The 16257-nt window shown below is 55.7% G+C and overlaps 1 protein-coding gene across 1 annotated transcript in view; it reads left to right on the top strand.

Moving 5' to 3' along the window:
• The first annotated feature begins 4913 nt into the window (after positions 1–4913).
• The window catches only part of CROCC (ciliary rootlet coiled-coil, rootletin), a 44946-nt gene continuing 33602 nt past the window's right edge, over positions 4914–16257 (top strand). Inside the window, exons 1-3 of the mRNA XM_087445755.1 lie at positions 4914–5066; positions 11418–11559; positions 12800–12954. Coding sequence (XP_087301881.1) covers positions 4914–5066; positions 11418–11559; positions 12800–12954 — 450 coding nt within the window. The remainder of the gene's footprint in view (positions 5067–11417; positions 11560–12799; positions 12955–16257) is intronic.

Raw genomic sequence — 16257 nt, 5'->3', positions numbered from 1 at the left:
AATAGCTGTTGATTTCTCTGAGCAGGAAGTGTCGGGAAGATACTATGTGGGCAGAGTGGACCGCAGCAGGGAGACCAGTTTCTCCTCACTGCAGCTTGAATGCAGATAAATACTTGCATGTTTTCTTTCTGATTACCCATGTGATGCAGACAGGAAAACAAAAAAAATACTAATCATCTGTAGTGTTATCATAGCAAAAGATTGGAAATAGCCTGCATGTCTACATTAGTTATCTGTGCTGTGTGACAATCACCCACAAACTCAGCAGCTTAAAACACACATCCACCGTCTCACGGTTTCTGTGGGTCGGGAGTCCGGGTGCGGCTTGGCTGGGTCCTCTGTCTCTGCATCTCTCTCAGGCTGCCGTGTCATCTTAAGGCTCAAGGGGAAGGGTCCACTTCCAAGCTTACTCCTGTGGTGCTGGCTGTTGACAGAGGTCACTCATTTTCTTGCCACGTGGGCCTCTCCATAGTTCACAACTGGGCAGTTTGCTTCATCAAAGCGAGCAAGTGAGTGCCAGCAAGACAGCCATCAGTGTTATCTCAGAAGTGACATCCCGTCACGTTTGCTGGATTCTGTTGAGTGGAAGCAAGTCACAGGTGCTGCCCGCACTCATAGGGGAGGGGATTACACAAGGATGTGAATCCTGAGGGGCAGGGATCATGGAGGACCATCTTAGAAGTCTACTTATGTGCTAGTTTCCTATGGCTGATGTAACAAATTACCACAAACTGGGTAGCCTAAAACAACAAAGTGATCCTCTCCCAGTTCTGGAGGCTAGAAATCTGAAATCAAGAGGTCAGCAGGGCCATGCTCCTTCCAAAGGCTGTAGGCAAGAATCCTTGCCTCTTCCACCTCTGGGGGCCCCGAGCATTCCTTGGCTTGTAGGAACATAACTCCAGTCTCTGCCTCTGTCTTCATCTGGCCTGCTCCCTGTGTCTCTTTGTGTGTCCTCTCCTCTCCTCTCCTTGTAATGACACGCTGCTTTGGATGTAGAGCCCACCCTGGATTTAGGTGGGCCCTAAGTCCAGGATGATTTCATCTCAAAATCCTTAACTAATTACATCTGCAAAGGCCCTATTTCCATGTAGGGTCACCTTCACAGGTATTGGGGCTTAGGACTTGAACATACCTTTTGGGGGGACACAATTCAACTCACAGTCTGCCTACTCCAGTGTCCATCAGTTAAGGGATGGGTTATATAAATTTAGGTACCTCCATATGGTGGAATACCAGATCCCTGAGGGCAAACAAAGAATGAAAAAGCTCTTTATGTATTGATGGGAATGATCACTAAGCCATAGCCAAGGCAGGCAGCAAGGTGCAGAATAAGGAGTAGATATAATATGCTCTCTTTTGCATATAAAAATGGGAAGGGAAAAATACATCCTTTATGTGCCTAAAATATCTCTGGAAAGATACACAGGAAACAGCACCCCACAAGTTGTCCGCAGGGGGAGACTGGGTGACTAAGAAACGGGGAGAGACTTACTTTTGATTTATAACTTTCTGTACTATTTAAATTCAAACCAGGGACCAGCCCGGTGGCGCAAGCGGTTGGGTGCGCACACTCCGCTGCGGAGGCCCGGGGTTTGCCGGTTCGGATCCCGGGTGCGCACCAGTGCACTGCTTGTTAAGCCATGCTGTGGCGGGGTCCCATATAAAGTAGAGGAAGATGAGCACAGATGTTAGCCCAAGGCCAGTCTTCCTCAGCAAAAAAAGAGGAGGATTGGCATTGGATGTTAGCTCAGGGCTGGTCCTCCTCACACAAAAAAATAATAAATAAATTCAAACCATGTAAATATACCATGTTTTCAAAGAAAGAAAATCTACATTTAAAAGGTCATCTGTGTACCAACCCCCAAAGATAAAGAACATGGTTAACATTTTAGTGTCTTCTGATCTTTTTCCTAATATATCTATATATAAGAAATAATTTTTTTTTTTTTTTTTTGTGAGGAAGATCAACCCTGAGCTAACATCCATGCTGATCCTCCTCTTTTTGCTGAGGAGGACCGGCTCTGAGCTAACATCTGTTGCCAATCCTCCTCCTTTTTTTCCCTTTTTCTCCACAAAGCCGCAGTAGATAGTTGTATGTTGTAGTTGCACATCCTTCTAGTTGCTGTACGTGGGACGCTGCCTGAGCATGGCCGGACAAGCGGTGCGTCGGTGCGCACCCAGATCCGAACCTGGGCCACCAGTAGCAGAGCACGTGCACTTAACTGCTAAGACACGGGGCCGGCCCCAGAAATAAATATTTTATTTTTCTTTTAGAAATATGGGCTTATTCTGTCCTATTATTCTGAAACTTTCCACTTAATATCTTGTAACCATTTTTCCAGTCACTGAATGTTCTTCGGTAGCATTTGGAATGGCTGCATAGTATTCCATCAAATGAACAACCCGTGACTAATATGTGCAAGTCCCTTATTGCTGGACATTTTGGTCTTGCTAATTTTTTACTATTAAAGTCAGGCATTATAGAAAGACTTTGCAAGTTGGCCTTAAGATATGCAGCGAATGCAGTTAACCGGAATGCCCGTCCTCTGAGCTTCCTGGTTAATGTGGTTTTGCTGGTGGTGGGCAGAGTCCAGCCCAGCCTAGCACCCGGATTTGGTAGGCACTTGGCCCTAGCAACCTGGGGGTGGTAACTCCGGTCACTTGTTTCCCTGTTACCTGAGTGCAGATTTAGAACCCTCCACAGTGAGCAGGTGAGCACTTGGCACAACTCCCTTCTGGTGGCTGGTCCTGGGGTCAGTGGGCTGGGTACCACCTGGTGATGGGACAGGGTGACCGGTGGGCAGCAGCCCTGGGGATTCAAATGACCACAAGCCAGGTTGAGCGGAGCAGAGCCACTGATTCAGCACAGCAGGGGACCCAGCCTCTTCCCAGAGAGGGGAGCCAGAGGCCTTCTGAGGAGGCCTGGCGTAAGGGTGTGCCTCCCTGCACAGGTTCCTGTGGGCTCTGGGGTAGGAGGGTCAAGGAGAGAGGAGCTGTGTTTGCTCTCCCTCCCAAAATCTCACATGAGGCAGCATGGTGTACAGGAAGGAGCATGGGATTAGAAGCCATTGAACTTCCTGCTGTGTGTTCTTGGGCAAGTGACAGTACATCTCTGAGTCTTGGTCTCCTCCTCTGTAAAATGGAAATAATCCTAGAACCAGCTTCTCAGCCTACATCCTGCTTCACAGAAGTGTTCAGAGGGGCTGAAGACAGAATGAGAAAATATAAGAGGCAGCAGCCAGCACTGTGTGGTACGCAGCCAGTGTAGCCTGCCTGCGAGATGCAGGTACTGGTGACCAAGGGAGACCTGGTGGAGAGGGGCCTGGGCAGGCCCAGGCAACAGGCAGGGAGGGGCAAAGATGGGGGCTGAGTGCAGACCCTGGTGCTTCAAGGAACACTGGAGTGAGGGCTCCGCAGGGGCAGGCAGGATCAGAAGTGGACTGGTGAGGCCGTGAGCCTCTCCAGGCCTGGGTAGGGACCTAGCAAGTCTGGGGACTCCAGACAGGGTGACACAGACCTGGGCCATGCCGGGGCACCTGGGGGCTGTTTCCCTCTCCTCCCAACTTTGCATCCCACCCCCACCCAAACCCCAGGGATTGACCCAAATCTCCCTTGACCAATAGCTCTCAGCCCTGGCCCAGGCCACAGGCTTGCCTGCACCATCCCCAGGCATCAGAGCCCAAAGGGCACGTCGGCAGCCTCAAGTGCAGTTTCTCAGATATAAAAACCAGGCTCCTCTGTAACAAAGATAAAACTCCAGCTCCTGCCCTCCTACTGTGGGGGAAATGCACAACCATCAGCCGTAGGCCTGCTTTTCTTTCCGGGCATTTACTGTTTTTCAAATACAAAATCACAAAATTAAACATGCTTTTTCAAACAGAGCACACATCTCCCTCAGCCCTAGAGATTCAGACCTGACTCTCTTTAAAAATGGATGATTTGAGGGCTGGCCCCATGGCTTAGCGGTTAAGTGTGCGTGCTCCGCTACTGGTGGCCCGGGTTTGGGCGCACACCCATGCACTGCTTCTCTGGCCATGCTGAGGCCGCGTCCCACATACAGCAACTTGAAGGATGTGCAACTATGACATACAACTATCTACTGGGGCTTTGGGGGGAAGAAAAAAAGGAGGAGGATTGGCAATAGATGTTAGCTCAGAGCCAGTCTTCCTCAGCAAAAAGAGGAGGATTAGCATGGATGTTAGCTCAGGGCTGATCTTCCTCACAGAAAAAAAAAAAAAGGATGATTTGATCCAGTGCCTTCAAGAACAGAGGCAGGTTGAGTCCCAGTGAGTGGACAGAATCTAACCTATTGTCCCAATAGAAATGACACATCACTGTTTAGTTTTAACAGCATGGTTTCCTCTATGGTCTTATCCCCATCCCATTTGGGGAAGGCGCATGAGCTGGTGAGAAGGAATGGGCAGCAGAGGGGTTCCACCATTTTACAGATGAGCAAACTGAGGCCTGAGTGCCTCATCCAAGGTTGCAGGACAACAGGAAAACAAAGACATTTTCCCCACGGTCAAGTCATTGAAGCCTCAGTACTGCTGCTGTGGGCCCCAAAGGGGCAGGCGGGGAGTGCCCCGCAGTCTGGTTGGGCGGTGGGTCACGGCCAGAGTTTAGGAGTTTAAGGCCTCTAAGGCCGGGCCAGTGAACACAAGCCGAGACCGCAGTGGGACCCTGCAGCTGGGTCTGGGTTCGCTTCTGCTCTGCCAACTTGCAGCTTCGAGACCTTGGGCGACTTGCTTAATCTTCAATTTCCCGTTTATGCAAAAGGAGCTAACAATCCCTGCTTGCTGGGTTGTCGGGAGCAGTAAACGCGATCGTGTAGGAAAAGCCCTCAACCCAGTGCGGGTCCCCAGGAAACGCTCGAGGGACCCAGCCCGGGGCACGCCGACTGCGGCCGCCCCGGCATGGCCCGGCCTGGCCCGAGGGGCGCGCCCTCCGCCCCGGGCGACGCGGGAAGGCGGGCGGGTCGGGCGCGGGCTCCGCCCTCCGGCCCCGCCCGCCCGGCCCGCCCGGCCCGGCCCGCTCGGCCTCGGCGGCGGCGGCGGCGGCGCGCAAAGGTAGGAGGCCGGCGGCGCGCGCGCTCCCGCGGGCCAGGGGCTCGGGCGCGCGCGGCGCGCTCCGGCGGGAGGAGGCCGCGGGGCTGGGGTTGCGGCGCGCGCGGGCGGCGGGCAGGCGGGCGCGCGCCAGGGGGCGGGCTGGAGCCGCCGTCCCGGGCCCCTGGGGCGCTGGGGGCGCACTCGCCGCGTCCCCGCCCGGCCGCCGGAGAGCGCGCCACGGGCTCTGCGGACATCCTGCCCGCGGCCCTGCTCCTTCTCCGGCGCGATCGTCGCGGGCGGCGGTGGGCGGGACGAGGCGGCGGCCTGCCGGAGCTCGGCGGCCTGCAGGCGCACGACGAGCGCCCCTCCGCCGGGGTCCCCTCGCTCCCCCGGGCCGAGCTGCCGTGGGAGGCCCTTCCTAAGAGTCACCACAAGCAGCAGATCCCTTCCTGTGGGCCAGGCACCGTCACTGCCCTCCTGGTGTGCCATGTCACTTCACCTTCAATGCGACCCTGCGGAGTGGAAAGTAGCTCCCTCTTGCTACTGAGGAAACTGAGGCCCAGAGCGGTCAGTTGAGTTGCCCAAGATGGCACAGCCTGTGCAGGGATTTGGGGCCTCCTTGGGTTTCTCAAAATGAGGCCTGAGGCGCCCTGTGCCAGTCTCTGGGCTTGGCATTTTGAGCGTGATTTTTCTGCAAACCCAAGAGGACAGTGCTCTGGGGCGTTGTCCGCCCCTTGATGGCCAGTCTCCCCAGCTCCCTCTGGGGCCGGGACTTGTCTGGGGGATTGGGACATGGGGAGGGTTCCATGAGGCTACCTTCTGCCTGTTTTCATCTGAGATTTCCTGTTTTCTTTAGCTGGGCCGGCAGCAGGTGCTTAATAAACAAATCTTGGGCAGGGGCCAGCCAGCGGCTGAGGGCAGGCCCAGCTCCTCCCTCAGGAGGGGGGTTCAGGAGAGACCTCAGGAGTCAGAGCCCCCGATCTTGGGGGTTTCCCTGACTTAGCTCCTCCTCTCCCATCTTTCTCTCAAGTCCTGGCGATGGGGGTCAGCAGTTGGAGCCTAGGCACCCCTCTCATCCAGGAGTCCCGCATCGGGGGCACTGCCTGGTTTTGCCTTGAGGTGGCGGGTGCCGGATATGTGTTCACAGGGGGGCCTTCCGGGATCCCAGTCTGTGGGTCACATCACCCATGGCCGAGACGTGCCCAATGTGACCCCGGCCAAAGCCCAGGGGAATTGTTTCTTTTTCTTTTCTATTTTTTTCATTTAGTTTCTATATTATTGTCTCTTCGCATTCATTCATTCATTCAGCAGCTGTTCATGGGGCTTTGGGCCTTAGGCATGGTGGAGACAGCAGTGAACAAGGCCAGCTGCTCCCTGCCCTTGGAGGAGAGAGACAACATACATGTTGGAGAAAACAGTGAATGACTACTGGCAGGGACCGCTTTTGCTGGGAGGTCAGGGTTTGCTCTTTCAGAAGGTGACATTTTTGGCCAAGATCTAATTGACAAGCAGGAGTGAGCCATGACAGGAAGGGGGAAGAACATTCCAGGGAGAGAAAATGGCAGGTGCAAAGGCCCTGGGGTGGGAGCATGCTTAGTGTGTTTTAGCATCAAGAAGGCCAGCATAGCTGGAGTGGAATGAGCAAAGGGGAGAGAGAAAGAGAGGAGGTGGGAGATGTGGGCCGGAGCCAGACAGGGCAGGCCTTGTATGCTGTGGCAGGACTTTGAATTTTATTTTGAATGTGATAGGAGGCTGTGGGGACTGGGGGTGGGGGCGCTGAGCAGAAGACGGATGCGATCTCCACTTTGTGAGAATAGACTAGGGTGGGGGCACAAGCTGGGAAGTGAGGAGACCCATGAAGAACCATCTCAGCAGTCCAGGCAAGAGATGGCAGTGGCTTATTACTGCACATCAGAGACCTAGTGTGGTGCCTGGTACACAGTAAGCACTACATAATTGCTGTTATGTTTAAATAGCCGTTGCTGTCATTGTTTAAAACTTTGGAACCAGGCATACCTGGATCTCACCTGTGGCTTCAGCTCTTCATGGCTGGGTGGCTTTGAGCAAGTTATTTAACTTCACTGAGCCTTAGTGTCATCTGTCAAGTGGGTAGAACAGTACCGACATGGGGCTGTCAAGAAGGTTAAAACAGATAAGAGTCAGATGCAGAGTTTTGGGCACAGGCTCAAAGGTTGGTTCAATATTTTTGTTATAATTTCTAGTCAGCGACCGGAGAATAAAGAAGTGAGAAGTGGGTAAGAACAGCTGGTATGTTTGAAACGCCCGAGTCATCTTTGAGGGACTTTGTAGCCAGTTCCTGCAGGTAGACCCGGCAGACAGCAGGTTTGGAGGTGGTCAAGGGCCGAGCAGGGGTGGGAAGGAGTGAGTGCAAAGCGTGTCTCCTCTGTATTTGTTCCCCAAACAATGGCTGAGGGTCTTCTGTGTACCAGGCACAAGGTTCTAGATGGGAGACTGGGAAGAGCCAGTAATACTAATGACGTAACGATAACTAACAATAGCCAACACTTATCCAGCGTTGAATCACGTGTGTAATTAAGGCAATACCAGTTGATGTGATGGTGAAACCCTGAAATCTCAGAGGCTTAACACAGCAGAGTTTATTTCTTGTTCATGAAAAGTCCTGTTGGGTGTTCGGCAGGTGGCTTTCTACGTGGTGACCCAGAGACCCGAGACCCAGACCCCTTCCATCTTGTGGCTCCGGCATCCTCCCAGGACTTCAGCGTTATTTCCTTCCAGTTGGTGGACAGGGAAGGAGAGAAACAATTCCTCATGGGAGGGTTTTGTTTTTGTTTTTTGTTTTTTTTGCTGAGGAAGATTCTCCCTGAGCTAACGTATGTGCCAATCTTCCTCTTTTTGTGTGTGAGCTACTGTGACAGCATGGCCACTGACAGACGAGGGGTGTAGGTCTGCATCCGGGAACCGAACCTGGGCTGCTGATGTGGAGTGCACCGAACTTAACCACTGGGCTGCTAGGGCTGGCCCACATGGGAGGTTTTTATAGGCCAGGTCTAAAGTGGCACACATTTTTTTTTTTTTTTTTTTTTTAAAGATTTTATTTATTTATTTTTTCCCCCCAAAGCCCCAGTAGATAGTTGTATGTCACAGCTGCACAACCTTCCAGTTGCTGTATGTGGGACGCGGCCTCAGCATGGCCGGAGAAGCGGTGCGGCGGTGCGTGCCCGGGATCCGAACCCAGGCCGCCAGCAGCGGAGCGCGCGCACTTAACCGCTAAGCCACGGGGCCGGCCCTAAAGTGGCACACATTCTTTCTGTCTTAATTCTACTGGCCAGAACTTGATTACATGCCCATATCTGACTTCTAGCCTTTTTCCTAAGACTCAAAAATGTTTTTTGGTGAACACATGGCAGTTTCTGCCACACTGTATCCAGGCACACAGCTAAGCATGGATCATCTTATTTAATCCTCATGATAGAAGCAGACAGCATTATTATCCCATTTTACAGATGGGGAAACTGAAGCTCAGAGAGACGAAGTCACTGGCCCAGGGTCACCCAGCTGGTGGGGAGGCATAGCCAAGATTGGAGTCCCGGCAGTCAGACGCTGAAGCTGTAACATCCAGGCTTTCCTGTGAGGAATTCAATCATTGTTTTGAGAACTGGTTGGAAGCTGCAAATGTTGAGCACGCATGCAGAGGGTTTAGATATGATTTCTTGGGATCTATAGAACCCAGTAGGCAGCTAGGGGGAGAACTCTGTGGGCAGAGCCAAGGGTTGCTATCACCCAGTGCCCAGGGTTCTGACATCTTGCTCCCTTCCCCCCATCCCTTAGGGCACTGGCTGGGGGAAGGCACAGAATAATTCAGCTCAGTTCACCAAGCACATCTGGGGCCCTGTGTCTGTGGAGCTGAGCAAGCAGGGTTGGAGGTCCTGGCCTAGCGGTGTTTGTGGCCTCCCCCTGCTCTGGTTACGGGTATGCAGCCCGTGGAGGGGTTTCTGGAGGCTCCAGAGCTGGAAGAATGGGGGACCCAGGGTTTTGTAGTGACAGCTCTCTGCCTCTGGCCGAGTTTAGTTTTTCCTAAATCTGGCCTTGGTTGCCATGGCAACTTGGTGGCGCTTACCTTTTGGGCCTGGTGTGCCCTGTTTCCTGTTTTTCCATTTGCAGAATGGATTCCTTAGTTGGGGATGAGGGGTCCAGGCTGGACTAATGTGCATTTATGCAGCACCTGCTGCATTCCTGGCTCTGACTTGGACATGGTGGAGTCTTAAAGTGCAAATGCCCTGGCCTTGCTCTTGAGGCTCTGACTGGGAGGCTGCCTGGAATGAGCGGTGGAATGAGCTTTGGGTTTACCACCTCCCTGCCACGTCTCCCTTTGAATAGGTAGGAGCCACAAACTCTCTGAGCCTCGGTTTTCTCATCTGGAAATGGGTGGAGGTGAGGATTTAGTGAGATCACGTGAATATGCCTCCTGTGGGACATGGCACTTAGAGCGGAGGGCGCCCTGAGGCCCAGAGGTAGCAGGAGCCCAAACACAGGATGCTAATGACGGCGGAACAGCAGCTCCGTTTACTGACAGCTCACCATGTGCCAGCCGTGGTTCTCAGCCCCTACACCTTTCAACCGTTTCATCCTCATCCTCACAATAACTCTCTGTGGTAGGTGCTATTAGTCCTATTCTAGAGAAGAGGAAACTGAGGCTCAGAGAGGTAACTTGTCCAAGGTCATACTGCCAACATGTGGCAGAGCTGGGTCTCCAATGCGACCCCAGATCTGACCCTGACTCCAGAGCTGCGAGCCTAACCACTATGCCATACAGCCTCCTTGCTGCAGGGAAGGAACAGTGGGAGGCGGTGAGTGGACCCCTGAGCCGCAGGGCCCTGAGGTAGAGGGACTGTACACATCAGATTTTCAAATAAATGAGATCAGTATTTATCGAATGCTCTCTATGAGCCCAGCCGAGTCACACAAACTTTATACACACTCGATGTTTTGTTTAATTCCCAGACAACTCCATGAGGTGGGTGCCAGTATTATCCTCATCTCACACGAGGACACTGAGGCTCAGAGAGGCAAAGTTGTTTTCCCGAGGACACACAGCCAGTGGCGGGGAGGGGGTGGGAGCAGGGGTGAGGAGGATTCGGTTCCTTGATGGTCTAGGCGATTCCACCCCTGTGTCCTTTGCCCTACACCTGATGTGGGAAAATGTCACCCCAGCACCCTGTAAATACAGCAAACCATGTGACCCTGTTCTGGGTCAGCAAAGGTGGTCTGGAAGACTCTGGACTTTCCCGCCTCCTGGAGGCTGACCCCACCTCTGGGCTTGGAGGGCTCTAGGACCCAGCTGCTGGGGAGGTGTGTGTGTGTGTGTGTGTGTGTGGGTGTGTGTGGGGGGGGGGGTGTGGGTGGGTGTGTGGGTGTGTATGGGGGGGGTGTCCTCACCTCCAGATTCCCCCCTCCGTCTCTCCACTCCTTCCCTTTCTCCTCCACCTCCCCCCTCTCTCCTACCCTCCCCCTCTTTATCCTTCCTCTTCCCCCGGTTCCGTCTGCCTCGCTTCCCTCCCTTCCTCTCCTTTCCCATCCCCTCCCCCTCCCTCAGTCCCTCCCACCTCCGTGGTCACGTGGAGGCACCGCCGGATTTAAGCCTAATCTGCCGGGTGCTCAGCACAGCAGTCTGGCTGTGGGGTGGGCGGGCTGACCTAGTCTCCGGGGCCCTGGAGAAGGGGGCAGAGGGGGCCCACAGCCTCCCCCCTGAGCTTGGGGCTGGAGGGGTCGTCGGAGGTCCAGCTGGCACTAGAGACGGTTATCCAGGTGGGTCCTGGGGGCTGTGCTCACCCCGTCCAGGGCAAGGGAGCGTGGGCCTAGCAGGAGTGGGTAGGGGTGGGCGCATCTGGGGTCGAGTGGTGAGAGAGATGTGGTGGGGGTGCACAGGCACCCCAGCTTTCCGCTCCTGGCCAGGCTGGCAGTAGAGAAGTGAGCGAGACTCAACTGCTGTGGCTCCCTTGTCCCAGTGCCCTGGGGGACCAGGGTCCCTACTCCCAGATTTTAGGGTTGGGGGACCTGTGCTGGCACAGTGGGGTCCTCACGCATCTGAGGTCGGAGCTGGATTGGAGCCCCCAACACTGCAGCCCTGATGGGGTTTGTGAGTGGGACGTGGGGTTTGGCTCACGTCTCTGGCCGTCAAGGGGCCCTCCTTCCTGGAGCAGGGCACACACTCGAGTGTCCTCCCATGGGGCTTTTTCCGATTCTAACTCCCAGACTTCCCTCCATTTTGGGAATTTCCTGAGGGTCTCCTGGGCACCCACATCTTGGGCGGCAGGACTTTGCTCCTCTCCCACCCAGGCCAGGTTGCCCAGGGTCCGAGGTCCCCTGCAGACCCTCCTTCTTTCCCCGCAGACACTGGAGAGCAGTGTCCTGGGGCCAGTCCAGGAGAAGGGCCTGAGCGTGCAGGACCCGGCCCAGGACTGTCAGCCCGCTTGCCTGCCCGCCCGCGTCAGGGAGATTGTCACCCGCAACTTCTCCCGGCCTGAGAGCCCAGGTACCACCACCCGTCCCTGTCCCCCCACAGACACTGCCCACATCTCGCCTCATCTCACATCGCGCTCCTCAACGGTCATAATGATGTTAATGATTACAGCTTTCATTTCTTGAATACTCACTGTGAGGCAGGCATAACCCTATAATGGAGGGACCCACTTTACAGATGAGGAAATGGAGGCTCAGAGGTGTAATTTGCCCAGACTTGTTCCCCATGCGATGCTGCTCGAAGGCAGGGCTGAACATCCCCTCCTTGCTTGCCTGCAGCCAGCTGCAAAGACTTCAACCCCAAATACCACATTCCCTCCCAGGGAAGGTATGAGCTGGCCGAAATGGAGATTACAGGGGGAGGGCAGCTCAGTTTAGCCCAGAGCTTTGCAGAAGTCCAAGGAGTGGTACTGCCCATTCCCCACTCAGGCAGGAAGGCTGCTAGGCCCCTGCCCCTCCAGGTGGGCAGCACCCACAAGCTCATATGTGCTTTGAGAATCTGGGAAGAGCACACTCAGCGACAGCCAGTGTGTTTGCATCTCTTCTTGGTGGTGGTTCTGGTGTTCCTGCTGCACTCCAGCCTTAACCTCCTTGGGAGGACCAGGGATACAGGGCCCCTGGGAGCCCCAGACAAAGAAAGACTTAGCCCACAGCCCAGGCTGGAAGAGCCTAGAGGCCCGTGGCGGGTGTCCAGTTTTCGCTGGGCAGAAGAGGAGTCCACAGAATGGGGGGACACTTCTACTTCTCCCTCTGGCCTTTCTTTTCCTCTTCTTCCTCCTCATCACCTGATCTACACTATCCTGAGCCCGAGCGTCAGAAGGTACGTGGAGCCGTTCCCTTTAGTGAGGCTTTCCTGCTCTCCTGATGTGGTCTGGTTACTGTTCCACCCATTTTACAGATCAGTAAAACTGAGGTTCAGGGAAGTGTGGTAATTGGAGAAGGAAGGAGCCAGAATTCGGGGCCGAGGCTCCTGACTCCTAGACTGAACCTCCCTCCTGCACCCCTGGGCCTGCTGGGGCCACACGTCAGCTGTGGTCGTGTCCACTCCAAGTCTGGCTCCAGGCCTGTCTCTGCCCAGCTCCTTGCTCTTCAGCTCTGTCCGTGCGGTCTGGTGCTGCATCCACTCCCACCGGGCTCCTCCCGGGGACCTGGTCCATCTTCCTGCCTCCAGTGGTGGGTGGGGCACCTGTAGGGGGAGGACGGCCCCCTAGACCCAGGTGGAATCTGATCATGTGCCCGCTGTCCCTCTCCAGCCCTGCTGCCGCCCACAGAGATGGCATCGATGCTGTCGCTGCAGGAGGAGAACCAGCTGCTGCAGCAGGAGCTGTCCCGCGTGGAGGACCTGCTGGCCCAGAGCCGAGCCGAGCGCGACGAGCTGGCCATCAAGTACAATGCAGTCAGCGAGAGGGTGGGTGCTGCCCAGGGCTGAGAGGGGGCCAGGGGCTCCCCTGCTGTGAGGGCAGGCCCGCGCACCGGGCAAGATGTGGGCCCTGGCGCCAGGCCGGGCTGGGCTCCAACTGTGGCTCTGCCAACTTGAATGGCCAACTTGAATGGAGCGAGTCACTCTTCTCTAAGTCTGTTTTCTGTAGTGGGGATGGTGCTATGGTGTGGAGTTGTGAGGGATCCACGAAATGATGGAATCAAGTGCTTGCCCCCAGGGGTATTTCATTCCTGCTTGGGGTGGGGGGCACAGAGAATAAGACTCCTGGAGGCTCCTGCCACCCTTTGAGTCTCTGGGCATCTCCCTGTGCTCCCATTTACAGGGGCCTTGGGGTCCCCAGCAGTGGCTGGCTGCCAGGGCAGGCTGGGGTAGGCAGAGGCAGTGTTCTGCAGGCCATCTGGGGTGGCCGCAAGGTCTGCTGCCACTCCCCATGGGGGTGAGGCCCAGCCAAGGAAGGATGGAGAAGCCATGCCTGCCTCCACGTCCGGACAGAGTTCACATCCCCCGGGGACCTGTGCTGCAGGCTTGTGGGGGTCCCAGGGCCCAGGGCAGGAGGTCGATGTGGGCAGGGCCAGGGGTGCAGGTTGCTCTCCATGCACTGTCTCCTTTGGGCCTCCAGGCTCATGGGAGGTGCCCCTGGGAAGTTGATGGTGGCTGAAAGTTGGTGGGAGAGTTGCATGAGGGAGGGAGTATGTGTGCAGATGGGAGGTGTGTGGGTGCTAATAGCAGTCATAAAAGTAGGTACCACTTGAGTGCCTACTCTGTGCCAAGCACGTGCTGGGTTCTTTATATTTAATGCACCAAGGTTGGGACCATTATGATGCTCATTTAAAAAAGGAGATAACAGGTTCAGAGAGGGAAAGCACTGTGCATGGGGTCACACAACCAGTTAAGGCTAGGTCTCTCAACTCCCAGCCCAGGGCTCTGCATTGCAGTGTTGTTTCCTGGGTATAAGAAGAGATAACTGGGCTGGGAGTTCTGGGGAGCAGCTGGCCATGGAACACTGGAAGGGCCTCAGACATGACCCTCTGATGTTACATGTGGGAAGCTGGCCCAGGGTCCCCCGTGTGCTGCTGGCGGAGCCAGGGTTAGCCGAGGACCCCTGAGCCAGGCCTGTCCACGCAGGGGCTTGCACACTGTGTTGGGAAGAGGGATACACATTTCTTTGTGTGTGGCTGTGGGATGTGCCCATGTCCTGGTATCCGCCCGCCTAGACAAGCCCCCGACTTGTTGGGACTTGCAGAGGAGCAGGCTGGGGGCCCCGCAGTGGCCCCTAGCACTGGGGACATTGCAGAGCTAGTTTTACCAGGGTTTGCAGAGGGTGTGGAGGGTGGGCTGGCCAGACTCCTGCATTGTCCGTGGTGGCGGGGCTCGGAGCCAGCCCCTCCCAGGTTAGGCCTCTTCTCTTTTAGCCCCTGGGACAGTGCCAGGCCCCCGGGGGCTGCCTCTTAAATGCCAGCCTCTGATTGACAATGAAGCTGGCACTGCCCCCATGGCTGGCAGGGGAAGGGAAGAGGAGGTGGGAGGTGGCAGGTCCATTTTCTGCTAGGACACAGCTGCTGGGGCCCTGCGTTAGTCTAGAAAATTCCCTCGTGTGTCTGGTGAGGCCCCTGAACAGCATGTAGAGGGAGGCTGGTGTTTGTCTTTGGTCTGAGATGGTGTGAGTGAGGCCGCACCTGAGGCAGGGATTGGATGAGGATGACCTCAAGGCCTTTCCCTGGGGCTGGATCTACAGAGAACCTCAGAGCCTGGAGATCGTCTTATTACAAATGGGGAAACTGAGGCCCAGAGAGGGGGCATGATAGGCCCGAGGTCAGGGTGGGGCTGGGATGAGACCCCTGGTCCAGGGCTCTGCGGTCCTGCGGCACTCTCTCTCCCTGCTGCCCACTGGTCCCTGTGCCTGCAGGTGGCACGGCCTGCCCCCGTGGCCATTGCTGTTGCATGTGGGCTGGGTTGGGGGGCAGTCAGCGAGGTCATTCTGACCATTGAAACCCCACAGCATTCCTGCGATGGGGAGTGGAGGCCAGGTCTGGATCTGTGTCCTGTTGACTGCATGTAGGGAAACTGAGGCAGGGGCTCCCAGTGACCACCTCCCAGGTCAGAGGAAGGACCTCAGGGCCCTGGAGGCCCCCCTTCTTCCCGTCCCTGAGGAGCAGGTGTGGGGCAAGGCAGCTGGGATGGGAAGGAGGGAGTGGCCACGCCTCCCTAGGCTCCACAGCTCGAACCCCCTGGGCTCCCCCAGTGTCCATGGCAACCTGGACAGAGTGACTGAATGCGGCTCCTAGGGCAGCGGTTGCCAGGGGAGACAGTAAACTTCTTTCGTCCTTGGCTTGGCGGCAGCTTCCTTCCCTTTTGAGTTAGAAGTAAAATTGAAAGGCTGTTTTGTGAGGGGCCAAGTTTGTGGGAAGGGGTGAGGTGTGGCCGGGAGGGGCCTGGATCTGCTGAAGCGGGTGAGCAACTGGGCTGTTGTCCCCGTTGGTTCTCCCTGGGCACTCTCACTCCTCTGTTAGTCCTACTCGTCCTCAGCTGCCTCCTCCATCCCCACTTCCCCAACAGCTGGAGGAGGCTGAGGGGCCCCCTGGGACCAGCAGGTGCTTAAGTGGGTTAGGGGGTTCCTTGGCTAGTGGGGACAGCCAGAGCCAGGCCAGCATCCCGCCTGTGCCCACAGGGTCTGCTAACGGTGGGGCTGTAAGCCGCCTGGGGGTGGAGGAAGGGCGGGGGCAGCAGAGGCTTCTCACGAGGTAAGGGAGAGTGGGGCACCCGAGCTGGGCTGGAACTGAGGGGCATTAGCGAGAGGTGCTGTGTATTAGAACATTTGTGTGTGCTTCCTACAAATCTGAGTATACAAATACGTGTATTGATGCCTCTGTTCGAATGTATTCACATGTGCTTATGCCATTAATTCATGATCTCAGCAAGCCACGGCCACTGCTCTGGGTCTAAGATACTGTGAGGAACAGACTTCCAGGCTTTCCTGAGCTCACTCAGGGTGCGGGTGGGGAGACACGGGCGTGGATCTAATAATCACCAACCATAGCCGGGGTAGGTGCTTTGGAGGAGAGGCTCACGGTGCACCAAGGACCTTAAAGTTTGCCCCCAGATACATCTTTGTGTTTGCATGCACATGTATGTGGGTCCACCTGTATGGGTCCATGCATGCCCACTCTGTGTGTCCATGCACAGCTGCATTAGCCTGTGCACACATGCATTGCATCCTAGGCTTGCCCTCATGTGCCTGCAAGGCATTGTGGGTCTGGGCCCGGCGGCCTG

This window comes from Ceratotherium simum, chromosome 22, assembly GCF_057802395.1.
Source record: "Ceratotherium simum simum isolate JZ-2026a chromosome 22, ASM5780239v1, whole genome shotgun sequence".
Classification (NCBI taxonomy): domain Eukaryota; kingdom Metazoa; phylum Chordata; class Mammalia; order Perissodactyla; family Rhinocerotidae; genus Ceratotherium; species Ceratotherium simum.
This window is presented reverse-complemented; position numbering and strand designations above follow the sequence as displayed.